Raw genomic sequence first — 18,488 nt, forward strand, 5'->3', positions numbered from 1 at the left:
GTCATGGATATGGAGTGTGTGTTGTCAGTCAGTCAGTCATGGATATGGAGTGTGTGTTTTCAGTCAGTCAGTCAGTCATTGATATGGAGTGTGTGCAGTCAGTCAGTCAGTCAGTCATGGATATGGAGTGTGTGTTTTTCAGTCAGTCAGTCATGGATATGGAGTGTGTGCAGTCAGTCAGTCAGTCAGTCATGGATATGGAGTGTGTGTTGTCAGTCATGGATATGGAGTGTGTGTTTTCAGTCAGTCAGTCAGTCAGTCAGTCATGGATATGGAGTGTGTGTTTTCAGTCAGTCAGTCAGTCATGGATATGGAGTGTGTGCAGTCAGTCAGTCAGTCAGTCATGGATATGGAGTGTGTGTTGTCAGTCAGTCAGTCAGTCATGGATATGGAGTGTGTCAGTCAGTCAGTCATGGATATGGAGTGTGTGTTTTCAGTCAGTCAGTCATGGATATGGAGTGTGTGCAGTCAGTCAGTCAGTCAGTCAGTCATGGATATGGAGTGTGTGTTGTCAGTCAGTCAGTCAGTCATGGATATGGGTGTGTATTTTCAGTCAGTCAGTCAGTCATGGATATGGAGTGTGTGTTTTCAGTCAGTCAGTCATGGATATGGAGTGTGTGTTTTCAGTCAGTCAGTCAGTCATGGATATGGATGGAGTGTGTGCAGTCAGTCAGTCATGGATATGGAGTGTGTGTTGTCAGTCAGTCAGTCATGGATATGGAGTGTGTGTTTTCAGTCAGTCAGTCAGTCATTGATATGGAGTGTGTGCAGTCAGTCAGTCAGTCAGTCATGGATATGGGTGTGTGTTTTCAGTCAGTCAGTCATGGATATGGGTGTGTGTGTCAGTCAGTCAGTCAGTCAGTCAGTCAGTCAGTCATGGATATGGAGTGTGTGTTGTCAGTCATGGATATGGAGTGTGTGTTTCAGTCAGTCAGTCAGTCAGTCATGGATATGGAGTGTGTGTTTTCAGTCAGTCAGTCAGTCATGGATATGGAGTGTGTGCAGTCAGTCAGTCATGGATATGGAGTGTGTGTTGTCAGTCAGTCAGTCAGTCAGTCATGGATATGGAGTGTGTGTTTTCAGTCAGTCTGTCAGTCATGGATATGGAGTGTGTGTTGTCAGTCAGTCTGTCAGTCATGGATATGGAGTGTGTGTTTTCAGTCAGTCAGTCATGGATATGGAGTGTGTGTTTTCAGTCAGTCAGTCAGTCATGGATATGGAGTGTGTGCAGTCAGTCAGTCATGGATATGGAGTGTGTTTTCCAGTCAGTCAGTCATGGATATGGAGTGTGTGCAGTTGCAGTCAGTCAGTCAGTCAGTCAGTCATGGATATGGAGTGTGTGTTGTCAGTCAGTCAGTCAGTCATGGATATGGAGTGTGTGTTTTCAGTCAGTCAGTCAGTCATGGATATGGAGTGTGTGTTTTCAGTCAGTCAGTCAGTCAGTCATGGATATGGAGTGTGTGTTTTCAGTCAGTCAGTCAGTCATGGATATGGAGTGTGTGTTTTCAGTCAGTCAGTCAGTCATGGATATGGAGTGTGTGTTTTCAGTCAGTCAGTCAGTCATTGATATGGAGTGTGTGTATTCAGTCAGTCAGTCAGTCATGGATATGGAGTGTGTGTTTTCAGTCAGTCAGTCATGGATATGGAGTGTGTGTGTTTTCAGTCAGTCAGTCAGTCATGGATATGGAGTGTGTGTTTTCAGTCAGTCAGTCAGTCAGTCAGTCATGGATATGGAGTGTGTGTTTTCAGTCAGTCAGTCAGTCATGGATATGGAGTGTGTGTTTTCAGTCAGTCTGTCAGTCATGGATATGGAGTGTGTGTTGTCAGTCAGTCTGTCAGTCATGGATATGGAGTGTGTGTTTTCAGTCAGTCAGTCATGGATATGGAGTGTGTGTTTTCAGTCAGTCAGTCAGTCATGGATATGGAGTGTGTGTTTTCAGTCAGTCAGTCAGTCATGGATATGGAGTGTGTGTTTTCAGTCAGTCAGTCAGTCAGTCATGGATATGGAGTGTGTGTTTTCAGTCAGTCAGTCATGGATATGGAGTGTGTGTTTTCAGACAGTCAGTCAGTCATGGATATGGAGTGTGTGTTTTCAGTCAGTCAGTCAGTCATGGATATGGAGTGTGTGTTTTCAGTCAGTCAGTCAGTCATGGTTATGGAGTGTGTTTTCAGTCAGTCAGTCATGGATATGGAGTGTGTGTTTTCAGTCAGTCAGTCATGGATATGGAGTGTGTGTTGTCAGTCAGTCAGTCAGTCATGGATATGGAGTGTGTGTTTTCAGTCAGTCAGTCATGGATATGGAGTGTGTGTTTTCAGTCAGTCTGTCAGTCATGGATATGGTGTGTGTGTTTTCAGTCAGTCAGTCAGTCATGGATATGGAGTGTGTGTTTTCAGTCAGTCAGTCAGTCATGGATATGGGTGTGTGTTTTCAGACAGTCAGTCAGTCATGGATATGGGTGTGTGTTTTCAGACAGTCAGTCAGTCATGGATATGGAGTGTGTGTTTTCAGTCAGTCAGTCAGTCATGGATATGGATGGAGTGTGTTCAGTCAGTCATGGATATGGAGTGTGTTGTCAGTCAGTCAGTCATGGATATGGAGTGTGTGTTTTCAGTCAGTCAGTCAGTCATGGATATGGAGTGTGTGCAGTCAGTCAGTCAGTCAGTCATGGATATGGGTGTGTGTTTTCAGTCAGTCAGTCATGGATATGGAGTGTGTGTTTCAGTCAGTCAGTCAGTCAGTCATGGATATGGAGTGTGTGTTGTCAGTCATGGATATGGAGTGTGTGTTTTCAGTCAGTCAGTCAGTCATGGATATGGAGTGTGTGTTTTCAGTCAGTCAGTCAGTCATGGATATGGAGTGTGTGTTTTCAGTCAGTCAGTCAGTCATGGATATGGAGTGTGTGTTTTCAGTCAGTCAGTCAGTCAGTCAGTCATGGATATGGAGTGTGTGTTTTCAGTCAGTCAGTCAGTCATGGATATGGATGGAGTGTGTGCAGTCAGTCAGTCATGGATATGGAGTGTGTGTTTTCAGTCAGTCAGTCAGTCATTGATATGGAGTGTGTTCAGTCAGTCAGTCAGTCATGGATATGGTGTGTGTTTTTCAGTCAGTCAGTCATGGATATGGAGTGTGTGTCAGTCAGTCAGTCAGTCAGTCAGTCATGGATATGGAGTGTGTGTTGTCAGTCATGGATATGGAGTGTGTGTTTTCAGTCAGTCAGTCAGTCAGTCCTGGATATTGAGTGTGTGTTTTCAGTCAGTCAGTCAGTCATGTATATGGAGTGTGTGCAGTCAGTCAGTCATGGATATGGAGTGTGTGTTGTCAGTCAGTCAGTCAGTCAGTCAGTCATGGATATGGAGTGTGTGTTTTCAGTCAGTCTGTCAGTCATGGATATGGAGTGTGTGTTGTCAGTCAGTCTGTCAGTCATGGATATGGAGTGTGTGTTTTCAGTCAGTCAGTCATGGATATGGAGTGTGTGTTTTCAGTCAGTCAGTCAGTCATGGATATGGAGTGTGTGTTTTCAGTCAGTCAGTCAGTCAGTCATGGATATGGAGTGTGTGTTTTCAGTCAGTCAGTCAGTCAGTCATGGATATGGAGTGTGTGTTTTCAGTCAGTCAGTCATGGATATGGAGTGTGTGTTGTCAGTCAGTCAGTCAGTCATGGATATGGAGTGTGTGTTTTCAGTCAGTCAGTCATGGATATGGAGTGTGTGTTTTCAGTCAGTCTGTCAGTCATGGATATGGTGTGTGTGTTTTCAGTCAGTCAGTCAGTCATGGATATGGAGTGTGTGTTTTCAGTCAGTCAGTCAGTCATGGATATGGAGTGTGTGTTTTCAGACAGTCAGTCAGTCATGGATATGGAGTGTGTGTTTTCAGACAGTCAGTCATGGATATGGAGTGTGTGTTTTCAGTCAGTCAGTCAGTCATGGATATGGATGGAGTGTGTGCAGTCAGTCAGTCATGGATATGGAGTGTGTTGTCAGTCAGTCAGTCATGGATATGGAGTGTGTGTTTTCAGTCAGTCAGTCAGTCATTGATATGGAGTGTGTGCAGTCAGTCAGTCAGTCAGTCATGGATATGGAGTGTGTGTTTTTCAGTCAGTCAGTCATGGATATGGAGTGTGTGCAGTCAGTCAGTCAGTCAGTCAGTCATGGATATGGAGTGTGTGTTGTCAGTCATGGATATGGAGTGTGTGTTTTCAGTCAGTCAGTCAGTCAGTCATGGATATGGAGTGTGTGTTTTCAGTCAGTCAGTCAGTCATGGATATGGAGTGTGTGTTTTCAGTCAGTCAGTCAGTCATGGATATGGAGTGTGTGTTTTCAGTCAGTCAGTCAGTCAGTCAGTCATGGATATGGAGTGTGTGTTTTCAGTCAGTCAGTCAGTCATGGATATGGATGGAGTGTGTGCAGTCAGTCAGTCATGGATATGGAGTGTGTGTTTTCAGTCAGTCAGTCAGTCATTGATATGGAGTGTGTTCAGTCAGTCAGTCAGTCAGTCATGGATATGGTGTGTGTTTTTCAGTCAGTCAGTCATGGATATGGAGTGTGTGCAGTCAGTCAGTCAGTCAGTCATGGATATGGAGTGTGTGTTGTCAGTCATGGATATGGAGTGTGTGTTTTCAGTCAGTCAGTCAGTCAGTCCTGGATATTGAGTGTGTGTTTTCAGTCAGTCAGTCAGTCATGGATATGGAGTGTGTGCAGTCAGTCAGTCATGGATATGGAGTGTGTGTTGTCAGTCAGTCAGTCAGTCAGTCATGGATATGGAGTGTGTGTTTTCAGTCAGTCTGTCAGTCATGGATATGGAGTGTGTGTTGTCAGTCAGTCTGTCAGTCATGGATATGGAGTGTGTGTTTTCAGTCAGTCAGTCATGGATATGGAGTGTGTGTTTTCAGTCAGTCAGTCAGTCATGGATATGGAGTGTGTGTTTTCAGTCAGTCAGTCAGTCAGTCATGGATATGGAGTGTGTGTTTTCAGTCAGTCAGTCAGTCAGTCATGGATATGGAGTGTGTGTTTTCAGACAGTCAGTCAGTCATGGATATGGAGTGTGTGTTTTCAGTCAGTCAGTCAGTCATGTATATGGGGTGTGTGTTTTCAGTCAGTCAGTCAGTCATGGATATGGAGTGTGTGTTTTCAGTCAGTCAGTCATGGTTATGGAGTGTGTGTTTTCAGTCAGTCAGTCATGGATATGGAGTGTGTGTTTTCAGTCATTCAGTCATGGATATGGAGTGTGTGTTTTCAGTCAGTCAGTCATGGATATGGAGTGTGTGTTTTCAGTCAGTCTGTCAGTCATGGATATGGAGTGTGTGTTGTCAGTCAGTCAGTCAGTCATGGATATGGAGTGTGTGTTTTCAGTCAGTCAGTCATGGATATGGAGTGTGTGTTTTCAGTCAGTCTGTCAGTCATGGATATGGTGTGTGTGTTTTCAGTCAGTCAGTCAGTCATGGATATGGAGTGTGTGTTTTCAGACAGTCAGTCAGTCATGGATATGGAGTGTGTGTTTTCAGACAGTCAGTCAGTCATGGATATGGAGTGTGTGTTTTCAGTCAGTCAGTCAGTCAGTCATGGATATGGATGGAGTGTGTGCAGTCAGTCAGTCATGGATATGGAGTGTGTGTTGTCAGTCAGTCAGTCATGGATATGGAGTGTGTGTTTTCAGTCAGTCAGTCAGTCATTGATATGGAGTGTGTGCAGTCAGTCAGTCAGTCAGTCATGGATATGGAATGTGTGTTTTTCAGTCAGTCAGTCATGGATATGGAGTGTGTGCAGTCAGTCAGTCAGTCAGTCAGTCATGGATATGGAGTGTGTGTTGTCAGTCATGGATATGGAGTGTGTGTTTCAGTCAGTCAGTCAGTCATGGATATGGAGTGTGTGTTTCAGTCAGTCAGTCAGTCATGGATATGGAGTGTGTGTTGTCAGTCAGTCAGTCAGTCATGGATATGGAGTGTGTGTTTTCAGTCAGTCAGTCAGTCATGGATATGGAGTGTGTGTTTTCAGTCAGTCAGTCAGTCAGTCATGGATATGGAGTGTGTGTTTTCAGTCAGTCAGTCAGTCATGGATATGGATGGAGTGTGTGCAGTCAGTCAGTCATGGATATGGAGTGTGTGTTTTCAGTCAGTCAGTCAGTCATTGATATGCAGTGTGTGCAGTCAGTCAGTCAGTCAGTCATGGATATGGAGTGTGTGTTTTTCAGTCAGTCAGTCATGGATATGGAGTGTGTGCAGTCAGTCAGTCAGTCAGTCAGTCAGTCAGTCAGTCATGGATATGGAGTGTGTGTTGTCAGTCATGGATATGGAGTGTGTGTTTTCAGTCAGTCAGTCAGTCATGGATATGGAGTGTGTGCAGTCAGTCAGTCATGGATATGGAGTGTGTGTTGTCAGTCAGTCAGTCAGTCATGGATATGGAGTGTGTGTTTTCAGTCAGTCTGTCAGTCATGGATATGGAGTGTGTGTTGTCAGTCAGTCTGTCAGTCATGGATATGGAGTGTGTGTTTTCAGTCAGTCAGTCATGGATATGGGTGTGTGTTTTCAGTCAGTCAGTCAGTCATGGATATGGAGTGTGTGTTTTCAGTCAGTCAGTCAGTCATGGATATGGAGTGTGTGTTTTCAGTCAGTCAGTCAGTCAGTCATGGATATGGAGTGTGTGTTTTCAGTCAGTCAGTCAGTCATGGATATGGGTGTGTGTTTTCAGACAGTCAGTCAGTCATGGATATGGAGTGTGTGTTTTCAGTCAGTCAGTCAGTCATGTATATGGGGTGTGTGTTTTCAGTCAGTCAGTCAGTCATGGATATGGAGTGTGTGTTTTCAGTCAGTCAGTCATGGTTATGGAGTGTGTGTTTTCAGTCAGTCAGTCATGGATATGGAGTGTGTGTTTTCAGTCATTCAGTCATGGATATGGAGTGTGTGTTTTCAGTCAGTCAGTCATGGATATGGAGTGTGTGTTTTCAGTCAGTCTGTCAGTCATGGATATGGAGTGTGTGTTTCAGTCAGTCAGTCAGTCATGGATATGGAGTGTGTGTTTTCAGTCAGTCAGTCATGGATATGGAGTGTGTGTTTTCAGTCAGTCTGTCAGTCATGGATATGGTGTGTGTGTTTTCAGTCAGTCAGTCAGTCATGGATATGGAGTGTGTGTTTTCAGACAGTCAGTCAGTCATGGATATGGAGTGTGTGTTTTCAGACAGTCAGTCAGTCATGGATATGGAGTGTGTGTTTTCAGTCAGTCAGTCAGTCAGTCATGGATATGGATGGTGTTTTGCAGTCAGTCAGTCATGGATATGGAGTGTGTGTTGTCAGTCAGTCAGTCATGGATATGGAGTGTGTGTTTTCAGTCAGTCAGTCAGTCATTGATATGGAGTGTGTGCAGTCAGTCAGTCAGTCAGTCATGGATATGGAATGTGTGTTTTTCAGTCAGTCAGTCATGGATATGGAGTGTGTGCAGTCAGTCAGTCAGTCAGTCAGTCATGGATATGGAGTGTGTGTTGTCAGTCATGGATATGGAGTGTGTGTTTTCAGTCAGTCAGTCAGTCATGGATATGGAGTGTGTGCAGTCAGTCAGTCAGTCAGTCAGTCATGGATATGGAGTGTGTGTTGTCAGTCAGTCAGTCAGTCATGGATATGGAGTGTGTGTTTTCAGTCAGTCAGTCAGTCATGGATATGGAGTGTGTGTTTTCAGTCAGTCAGTCAGTCAGTCATGGATATGGAGTGTGTGTTTTCAGTCAGTCAGTCAGTCATGGATATGGATGGAGTGTGTGCAGTCAGTCAGTCATGGATATGGAGTGTGTGTTTTCAGTCAGTCAGTCAGTCATTGATATGCAGTGTGTGCAGTCAGTCAGTCAGTCAGTCATGGATATGGAGTGTGTGTTTTTCAGTCAGTCAGTCATGGATATGGAGTGTGCAGTCAGTCAGTCAGTCAGTCAGTCAGTCAGTCATGGATATGGAGTGTGTGTTGTCAGTCATGGATATGGAGTGTGTGTTTTCAGTCAGTCAGTCAGTCATGGATATGGAGTGTGTGCAGTCAGTCAGTCATGGATATGGAGTGTGTGTTGTCAGTCAGTCAGTCAGTCATGGATATGGAGTGTGTGTTTTCAGTCAGTCTGTCAGTCATGGATATGGAGTGTGTGTTGTCAGTCAGTCTGTCAGTCATGGATATGGAGTGTGTGTTTTCAGTCAGTCAGTCATGGATATGGAGTGTGTGTTTTCAGTCAGTCAGTCAGTCATGGATATGGAGTGTGTGTTTTCAGTCAGTCAGTCAGTCAGTCATGGATATGGAGTGTGTGTTTTCAGTCAGTCAGTCAGTCAGTCATGGATATGGAGTGTGTGTTTTCAGTCAGTCAGTCAGTCATGGATATGGAGTGTGTGTTGTCAGTCAGTCATGGATATGGAGTGTGTGTTTTCAGTCAGTCAGTCAGTCATGGATATGGAGTGTGTGTCAGTCAGTCAGTCAGTCAGTCATGGATATGGAGTGTGTGTTTTCAGTCAGTCAGTCAGTCATGGTTATGGAGTGTGTGTTTTCAGTCAGTCAGTCAGTCATGGATATGGAGTGTGTGTTTTCAGTCAGTCAGTCATGGATATGGAGTGTGTGTTTTCAGTCAGTCAGTCATGGATATGGAGTGTGTGTTTTCAGTCAGTCTGTCAGTCATGGATATGGAGTGTGTGTTGTCAGTCAGTCAGTCAGTCATGGATATGGAGTGTGTGTTTTCAGTCAGTCAGTCAGTCATGGATATGGAGTGTGTGTTTTCAGTCAGTCTGTCAGTCATGGATATGGTGTGTGTGTTTTCAGTCAGTCAGTCAGTCATGGATATGGAGTGTGTTTTCAGTCAGTCATGGATATGGAGTGTGTGTTTTCAGTCAGTCAGTCAGTCATGGATATGGAGTGTGTGTTTTCAGACAGTCAGTCAGTCATGGATATGGAGTGTGTGTTTTCAGACAGTCAGTCAGTCATGGATATGGAGTGTGTGTTTTCAGTCAGTCAGTCAGTCATGGATATGGAGTGTGTGTTTTCAGACAGTCAGTCAGTCATGGATATGGAGTGTGTGTTGTCAGTCAGTCAGTCAGTCATGGATATGGAGTGTGTGTTTTCAGTCAGTCAGTCAGCCATGGATATGGAGTGTGTGTTTTCAGTCAGTCAGTCAGTCAGTCATGGATATGGAGTGTGTGTTTTCAGTCAGTCAGTCAGTCAGTCATGGATATGGAGTGCGTGTTGTCAGTCAGTCAGTCAGTCATGGATATGGAGTGTGTGTTTTCAGTCAGTCATGGATATGGAGTGTGTGTTTTCAGTCAGTCAGTCAGTCAGTCATGGATATGGAGTGTGTGTTGTCAGTCAGTCAGTCAGTCAGTCATGGATATGGAGTGTGTGTTTTCAATCAGTCATGGATATGGAGTGTGTGTTTTCAGTCAGTCAGTCATGGATATGGAGTGTGTGTTTTCAGTCAGTCAGTCAGTCATGGATATGGAGTGTGTGTTTTCAGTCAGTCAGTCATGGATATGGAGTGTGTGTTTTCAGTCAGTCAGTCATGGATATGGAGTGTGTGTTTTCAGTCAGTCAGTCATGGATATGGAGTGTGTGTTTTCAGTCAGTCAGCCAGTCATGGATATGGAGTGTGTGTTTTCAGTCAGTCAGCCAGTCATGGATATGGAGTGTGTGTTTTCAGTCAGTCAGCCAGTCATGGATATGGAGTGTGTGTTTTCAGTCAGTCAGCTAGTCATGGATATGGAGTGTGTGTTTTCAGTCAGTCAGTCATGGATATGGAGTGTGTGTTTTCAGTCAGTCAGTCATGGATATGGAGTGTGTGTTTTCAGTCAGTCAGTCATGGATATGGAGTGTGTGTTTTCAGTCAGTCAGTCATGGATATGGAGTGTGTGTTTTCAGTCAGTCAGTCATGGATATGGAGTGTGTGTTGTCAGTCAGTCAGTCAGTCATGGATATGGAGTGTGTGTTTTCAGTCAGTCAGTCAGTCATGGTTATGGAGTGTGTGTTTTCAGTCAGTCAGTCATGGATATGGAGTGTGTGTTTTCAGTCAGTCAGTCATGGATATGGAGTGTGTGTTTTCAGTCAGTCAGTCATGGATATGGAGTGTGTGTTTTCAGTCAGTCTGTCAGTCATGGATATGGAGTGTGTGTTGTCAGTCAGTCTGTCAGTCATGGATATGGAGTGTGTGTTGTCAGTCAGTCAGTCAGTCATGGATATGGAGTGTGTGTTTTCAGTCAGTCATTCAGTCATGGATATGGAGTGTGTTTTCAGTCAGTCATGGATATGGAGTGTGTGTTTTCAGTCAGTCAGTCAGTCATGGATATGGAGTGTGTGTTTTCAGACAGTCAGTCAGTCATGGATATGGAGTGTGTGTTTTCAGTCAGTCAGTCATGGATATGGAGTGTGTGTTTTCAGACAGTCAGTCAGTCATGGATATGGAGTGTGTGTTGTCAGTCAGTCAGTCATGGATATGGAGTGTGTGTTTTCAGTCAGTCAGTCAGTCATGGATATGGAGTGTGTGTTTTCAGTCAGTCAGTCAGTCAGTCATGGATATGGAGTGTGTGTTTTCAGTCAGTCAGTCAGTCAGTCAGTCATGGATATGGAGTGTGTGTTGTCAGTCAGTCAGTCAGTCATGGATATGGAGTGTGTGTTTTCAGTCAGTCAGTCAGTCATGGATATGGTGTGTGTGTTTTCAGTCAGTCAGTCAGTCATGGATATGGAGTGTGTTTTCAGTCAGTCATGGATATGGAGTGTGTGTTTTCAGTCAGTCAGTCAGTCATGGATATGGAGTGTGTGTTTTCAGACAGTCAGTCAGTCATGGATATGGAGTGTGTGTTTTCAGTCAGTCAGTCAGTCATGGATATGGAGTGTATGTTTTCAGACAGTCAGTCAGTCATGGATATGGAGTGTGTGTCAGTCAGTCAGTCAGTCAGTCATGGATATGGAGTGTGTGTTTTCAGTCAGTCAGTCAGTCATGGATATGGTGTGTGTGTTTTCAGTCAGTCAGTCAGTCATGGATATGGAGTGTGTTTTCAGTCAGTCATGGATATGGAGTGTGTGTTTTCAGTCAGTCAGTCAGTCATGGATATGGAGTGTGTGTTTTCAGACAGTCAGTCAGTCATGGATATGGAGTGTGTGTTTTCAGTCAGTCAGTCAGTCATGGATATGGAGTGTGTGTTTTCAGACAGTCAGTCAGTCATGGATATGGAGTGTGTGTTGTCAGTCAGTCAGTCAGTCATGGATATGGAGTGTGTGTTTTCAGTCAGTCAGTCAGCCATGGATATGGAGTGTGTGTTTTCAGTCAGTCAGTCAGTCATGGATATGGAGTGTGTGTTTTCAGTCAGTCAGTCAGCCATGGATATGGAGTGTGTGTTTTCAGTCAGTCAGTCAGCCATGGATATGGAGTGTGTGTTTTCAGACAGTCAGTCAGTCATGGATATGGAGTGTGTGTTGTCAGTCAGTCAGTCAGTCATGGATATGGAGTGTGTGTTTTCAGTCAGTCAGTCAGCCATGGATATGGAGTGTGTGTTTTCAGTCAGTCAGTCAGTCAGTCATGGATATGGAGTGTGTGTTTTCAGTCAGTCAGTCAGTCAGTCAGTCATGGATATGGTGTGTGTGTTGTCAGTCAGTCAGTCAGTCATGGATATGGAGTGTGTGTTTTCAGTCAGTCAGTCAGTCATGGATATGGTGTGTGTGTTTTCAGTCAGTCAGTCAGTCATGGATATGGAGTGTGTTTTCAGTCAGTCATGGATATGGAGTGTGTGTTTTCAGTCAGTCTGTCAGTCATGGATATGGAGTGTGTGTTTTCAGTCAGTCAGTCAGTCATGGATATGGAGTGTGTGTTTTCAGACAGTCAGTCAGTCATGGATATGGAGTGTGTGTTGTCAGTCAGTCAGTCAGTCATGGATATGGAGTGTGTGTTTTCAGTCAGTCAGTCAGCCATGGATATGGAGTGTGTGTTTTCAGTCAGTCAGTCAGTCATGGATATGGAGTGTGTGTTTTCAGACAGTCAGTCAGTCATGGATATGGAGTGTGTGTTGTCAGTCAGTCAGTCAGTCATGGATATGGAGTGTGTGTTTTCAGTCATTCAGTCAGCCATGGATATGGAGTGTGTGTTTTCAGTCAGTCAGTCAGTCAGTCATGGATATGGAGTGTGTGTTTTCAGTCAGTCAGTCAGTCAGTCAGTCATGGATATGGAGTGTGTGTTGTCAGTCAGTCAGTCAGTCATGGATATGGAGTGTGTGTTTTCAGTCAGTCAGTCAGTCAGTCAGTCAGTCAGTCAGTCAGTCAGTCAGTCAGTCAGTCAGTCATGGATATGGAGTGTGTGTTTTCAGTCAGTCATGGATATGGAGTGTGTGTTTTCAGTCAGTCAGTCAGTCAGTCAGTCATGGATATGGAGTGTGTGTTGTCAGTCAGTCAGTCAGTCATGGATATGGAGTGTGTGTTTTCAGTCAGTCAGTCATGGATATGGAGTGTGTGTTTTCAGTCAGTCAGTCATGGATATGGAGTGTGTGTTTTCAGTCAGTCAGTCATGGATATGGAGTGTGTGTTTTCAGTCAGTCAGTCATGGATATGGAGTGTGTGTTTTCAGTCAGTCAGTCATGGATATGGAGTGTGTGTTTTCAGTCAGTCAGTCATGGATATGGAGTGTGTGTTTTCAGTCAGTCAGTCAGTCATGGATATGGAGTGTGTGTTTTCAGTCAGTCAGCCAGTCATGGATATGGAGTGTGTGTTTTCAGTCAGTCAGCCAGTCATGGATATGGAGTGTGTGTTTTCAGTCAGTCAGCCAGTCATGGATATGGAGTGTGTGTTTTCAGTCAGTCAGCCAGTCATGGATATGGAGTGTGTGTTTTCAGTCAGTCAGCCAGTCATGGATATGGAGTGTGTGTTTTCAGTCAGTCAGTCATGGATATGGAGTGTGTGTTTTCAGTCAGTCAGTCATGGATATGGAGTGTGTGTTTTCAGTCAGTCAGTCATGGATATGGAGTGTGTTTTCTCCAGTCTGACTTTTATTACATCTCCCATTGATGATTGCACCTTTTGAATAACACTGTCTTGGTTCAACACGGGAGGTAATGTGTGTGTCTTGAGATGAAAGACTGAAACGTGGTGTGTGTGTCTGTATCTTGTATGTATAAAGCATGTATTTGTGTGTGTGTGTGTGTGGTCTATATATAATGAGTATTAATGTATTTTGTATGTAATAATCTATGTAGAATGTGTTTATCTCCAGTCCAAGGACTGTAACGTGGTGGCCTCTAAGCTGATCCTGATCCTAGATGACCTGCTGTGGGTGCTGACTGACTCCCAGCTCAAAGCCATGGTCCAGTACGCCAAGTCACTCAGCGAGGCCATGGACAAGTCTGCTCAGCAGAGGAAGAGCATGGCCACCGAGGACCAGGTACACACGTATGCAGGCGCACGTAGGCAGGGACACACACACACGCTCACTCACGTAGGCAGGTAGATACGTGTGTGCACACAGGAAACACACACAGATAGGCAGACACTTACTTTTTAAATGTATTTTTAAATTTCACCTTTATTTAACCAGGTAGGCTAGTTCAGAACAAGTTCTCATTTGCAACTGCGACCTGGCCAAGATGAAGCGTAGCAATTCGACACATACAACAACACAGAGTTACACATGGAATAAACAAAACATACAGTCAATAATACAGTAGAACAAAAGAAAACAAAAAGTCGAAATACAGTGAGTGCAAATGAGGTAAGTAAATAAATAGGCCATGGTGGCGAAGTAATTACAATATAGCAATTAAACACTGGAATGGTAGATCGGCAGAAGACGAATGTGCAGGTAGAGATACTGGGGTGCAAAGGAGCAAAATAAATAAATACCAGTATGGGGATGAGGTAGGTAGATAGATGGGCTGTTTACAGATGGGCTATGTACAGGTGCAGTGATCTGTAAACTGCTCTGACAGCTGGTGCTTAAAGCTTGTGAGGGAGATGTGAGTCTCCAGCTTCAGAGATTTTTGCAATTTGTTCCAGTCATGGGCAGCAGAGAACTGGAAGGGAAGACGACCAAAGGAGGAATTGGCTTTGGTGGTGACCAGTGAGATATACCTGCTGGAGCACATGCTACCAGTGGGTCCTGCTATGGTGACCAGTGAGCTGAGATAAGGCGGGGCTTTACCTAGCAGAGACTTGTATATAACCTGTAGCCAGTGGGTTTGGCGACTAGTAGGAAGCGAGGGCCAACCAACAAGAGCGTACAGGTCACTTAACAACTGAAGCAGCTAGCAATGTGCTCAGTCACTCCTCTGTCAGACAGACCTACAGTGGAGAAATGATTCGCCCCAGTCGTGTACCCTTCTGTCCATACTTCTCTACCTCCCTCCACCCCCCCATTTCTCTCGCTCTCTCTGTTATGGTCTGGTAATTAGTCCTTGTGCTCCAGGAAAGGATGTTTGGTTCTCTCTGTGCGGTCCCTCTGCCATATGACCTCTATCCCTGCGCTGTGCTGCTCTCACGCTCCATTATTCATGTACTGACTCAAACTGGGCTTTTAGCATTCTGACCTACATGTGGCAGACTGTGCCATCTGCTGGTGAGAATGAGCACTGCACCCTCGTCGCTCCTAAAAATCTCCTAAAACAGGTTATTGTGAAATGCTTACTTACAAGCCCTTAACCAACAATGCTGTTCAAGAAATAGTTAAGAAAATTTTTACTTTTGTTTATTTAGTAACACAATAAAATAACAATACCGAGGGGGTACCGGTGCGGGGGTACAGGTTAGTCGAGTTTGTTTTTACACTAATGTGGCCATTTGATTCATTGTTTCGCAGTCTTATATCTAGAAGATGTGAAGGAGCCTTTTGTACATCGACTTGGCATTCCTGTACCGCATGCTGTGCGTGTAGCAGAGAACAGTCCATGACTTGGGTGACTGGAGTCTTTGATCATTTTTTTGGACCTTCCTCTGAAACCATCGAGTGGCGTACTTCATTAGCATCGAATAGCCCCCGCGATATGCAACTTTTCAGGGAAGTTAGGAACCAATATACACAGGCAGTTAGGAAAGCAAAGGCTAGCTTTTTCAAACAGATATTTGCATCCTGTAGCACAAACTCCAAAAAGTTTTGGGATGCTGTAAAGTCCATGGAGAATAAGAGCACCTCTTCCCAGCTGCCCACTGCACCGAGGCTAGGAAACACTGGCACCACTGATAAATCCACCATAATTGAACATTTCAGTAAGCATTTTTCTACAGTTGGCCATGCTTTCCACCTGGCTACCCCTACCCCGGTCAACAGCCCTGCACCCCCCCACAGCAACTTGCCCAAGCCTCCCCCATTTCTCCTTCACCCAAATCCAGATAGCTGATGTTCTGAAAGAGCTGCAAAATCTGGACTCCGACAAATCAGCTGGGCTAGACAATCTGGACCCTCTTTCTAAAATTATCCGCCGCAAACCCATATTACTATCATGTTCAAACCTCTCTTTCGTATCATCTGAGATCCCCAAAGATTGGGAAGCTGCTGCGGTCATCCCCCTCTTCAAAGGGGGAGACACTCTAGACCCTAACTGCTACAGACCTATATCTACCCTACCCTGCCTTTCAAAGGTCTTCGAAAGCCAAGTTGACGAACAGATCACAGACCATTTCGAATCCCACCGTACCTTCTCCGCTATGCAATCTGGTTACCGAGCTGGTCATGGGTGCACCTCAGCCACGCTCAAGGTCCTAAATGATATAACCGCCATCGATAAGAGAAAATACTGTGCAGCCGTATTCATCGACCTGGCCAAGGCTTTCAACTCTGTCGATCAACACATTCTTAATCGGCAGACTCAACAGCCTTGGTTTCTCAAATGACTGCCTCGCCTGGTTCACCAACTACTTCTCAGACAGAGTTCAGTGTGTCAAATCAGAGGGCCTGTTGTCCGGACCTCTGGCAGTCTATGGGGGTGCCACAGGGTTCAATCCTCGGGCCGACTCTTCTCTGTGTACATCAATGATGTTGCTCTTGCTGCTGGTGATCATCTGAATCACCTCTACGCAGACGACACCATTCTGTATAGTTCTGGCTCTTCTTTGGACACTGTTAACTAACCTCCAGACGAACTTCAATGCCATACAACACTCCTTCCGTGGCCTCCAACTGCTCTTAAATGCACGTAAAACTAAATGCATGCTCTTCAACCGATCGCTGCCCACCTGTCCAGCATCACTACTCTAGACTGTTCTGACTTAGGTACTTGTAGTTGTCCACATATGTGGTTAGACTCTAACTTAGACTCTAAGTGTCTGGTTAGACTGTAGACTCTCCTTCCAGACTCACATTAAGCATCTCCAATCCAAAATTTAAATCTAGAATCAGCTTCCTATTTCTCAACAAAGCATCCTTTGCTCATGCTGCCAAACACCCTCGTAAAACTGACTATCCTATTGACTGTTGACTTCTTCTTTTAAAAATAGCCTCCAACACTCTACTCAACAAATTGGATGCAGTCTATCACAGTGCCATCCGTTTAGTCACCAAAGCCCCATATGCTACCCACCACTGCAACCTGTATGCTCTCGTTGGCTGGCCCTCACTTAATATTCGTCACCAAACCCACTGGCTCCAGGTCATCTGTAAGTCTTTGCTTGGTAAAGCCCCACTTTATCTCAACTCACTGGTCACCATTGCAGCACCCACTCGTATCACGCGCTCCACGTGCAGGTATATTTCACTGGTCACCCCGAAAGCCAATTCCTCGTTTGGCCGCCTTTCCTTCCAGTTCTCTGCTGCCAATGACTGGAACGAATTGCAAAAATCACTGAAGCTGGAGACTCATATCTCCCTCACTAACTTTAAGCACCAGTTGTCAGAGCAGCTCACAAATCACTGCACCTGTACATAGCCCATCTGTAAATAGCCCATCCAACTACCTCATCCCCATACTGTTATTTTTTTTTTTTGCACCCCAGTATCTCCACTTGCACATTCATCTTCTGCACATCCATCACTCCAGTGTTTATTGTAATTATTTTGCCACTAGGGCCTATTTATTGCTTTACCTCACTTATCTTACCTCATTTGCACACATTGTATATAGACTTTTCAATTGTGTTATTGACTGTATATTTGTTTATTCCATGTGTAACTCTGTTTGTGTTGCACTGCTTTGCTTTATCTTGGTCAGGTCGCAGTTGTAAATGAGAACTTGATCTCAACTGGCCTATCTGGTTAAATAAAGGTAAAATATATTTTTTTATAAATAAATATAGGTCTTGGATAATATAATAATATGGCAGGAAGCTTGGCCCCAGTGATGTATTTGACCATACTCACTACCCTCTGTAGTGCCTTACTGTCGGGTGCCAAGCAGTTGCCATACCAGGCGGTGATGCAACCGGGCAGGATGCTCTCGAGGGTGTAGCTGTAGAACTTTTTGAGGATCTAAGGACCCATGCCAAATCTTTTCAGTCTCCTGAGGGGGGAAAGGTGTTGTAATGCCCTCTTCACGACTGTCTTGGTGTGTTTGGACCATGGTAGTTTGTTGGTGATGTGGACACCAAGGAAGTTCTCTCGACCCGCTCCACAACAGCCCCATCGATGAGAATGGGGGAGTGTTTGGCCCTCCTTATCCTGTAGTCCATGATCATCTCCTTTGTCTTGCTGACGTTGAGGGAGGGGTTGTTGTCCTGGCACCACACTGCCAGGTCTCTGACCTCCTCCCTATAGGTTTTCTCATCGTTGTCGGTGATCAGATCTACCACTCTTGTCATGAGCAAACTTGATGGTGTTGGAGTCGTGCTTGACCACACAGTCGTGTGAATAAGGAGTACAGGAGGGGACTAAGCACACACCCCTGAGGGGCCACCGTGTTGAGGATCGGCATGGCAGATGTTGTTGCCTACCCTTAACACCTGAGGGTGGCCTGTCAGAAAGTCCAGGTTCCAGAGGTGTTTATTCCCAGGGTCCTTAGCTTAGTAATGAGCCTCGTGGGCACTATGGTGTTGAACGCTGAGCTGTAGTCAATGAACATCATTCTCACATATGTGTCTCTTTTGTCCAGGTGGGGAAAGGCAGTGTGATTGTGTCATCTGTGAATCTGTTGGGCCGGTATGCGAATTGGAGTGGGTTTAGGGTATCCAAGATGATGCTGTTGATGTGAGCCATGACCAGCCTTTCAAAGCACTTCATGGCTACTGACGTGAGTGCTTCAAGGCGGTAGTCATTTGGGGCTGGTTACCTTCGCTTTCTTGGGCACAGGGACTATGGTGGTCTGCTTGAAACATGTAGGTATTACAGATATATTACCCCCTGTATTTCCGTCTGTTCTTCATGCGAATGACAGGGATTTGGGCCTGGCTTCAGAGAAGCAGTATATCCTTCGTGTCGGACTCAAAAAATACTTTTTTTTGTTGTCCATTTCGAAGGGTGAGTAATCCCTGTTCTGATATCCAGAAGCTCTTTTTGGTCATAAGAGATGGTAGCAGCAACATTATGTACGAAACAAGTTACAAACGATGTGAAAAAACCCACACAAGACAGAACAGTTGGTTAGGAGC

The 18,488-nt window shown here is 44.9% G+C and overlaps 1 protein-coding gene across 3 annotated transcripts in view; it reads left to right on the forward strand.

The window, feature by feature from the left end:
• Nucleotides 1-18,488, forward strand: part of LOC118372081 (UHRF1-binding protein 1-like) — an 88,692-nt gene that overhangs the window by 44,191 nt on the left and 26,013 nt on the right. For all 3 annotated transcript variants that reach the window (XM_052492521.1, XM_052492522.1, XM_052492523.1), the window contains exon 7: nt 13,195-13,362. In XM_052492521.1, the coding sequence (XP_052348481.1) occupies nt 13,195-13,362 (168 nt within the window). The remainder of the gene's footprint in view (nt 1-13,194; nt 13,363-18,488) is intronic.

This window comes from Oncorhynchus keta, chromosome 33 (genome assembly GCF_023373465.1).
Source record: "Oncorhynchus keta strain PuntledgeMale-10-30-2019 chromosome 33, Oket_V2, whole genome shotgun sequence".
Classification (NCBI taxonomy): domain Eukaryota; kingdom Metazoa; phylum Chordata; class Actinopteri; order Salmoniformes; family Salmonidae; genus Oncorhynchus; species Oncorhynchus keta.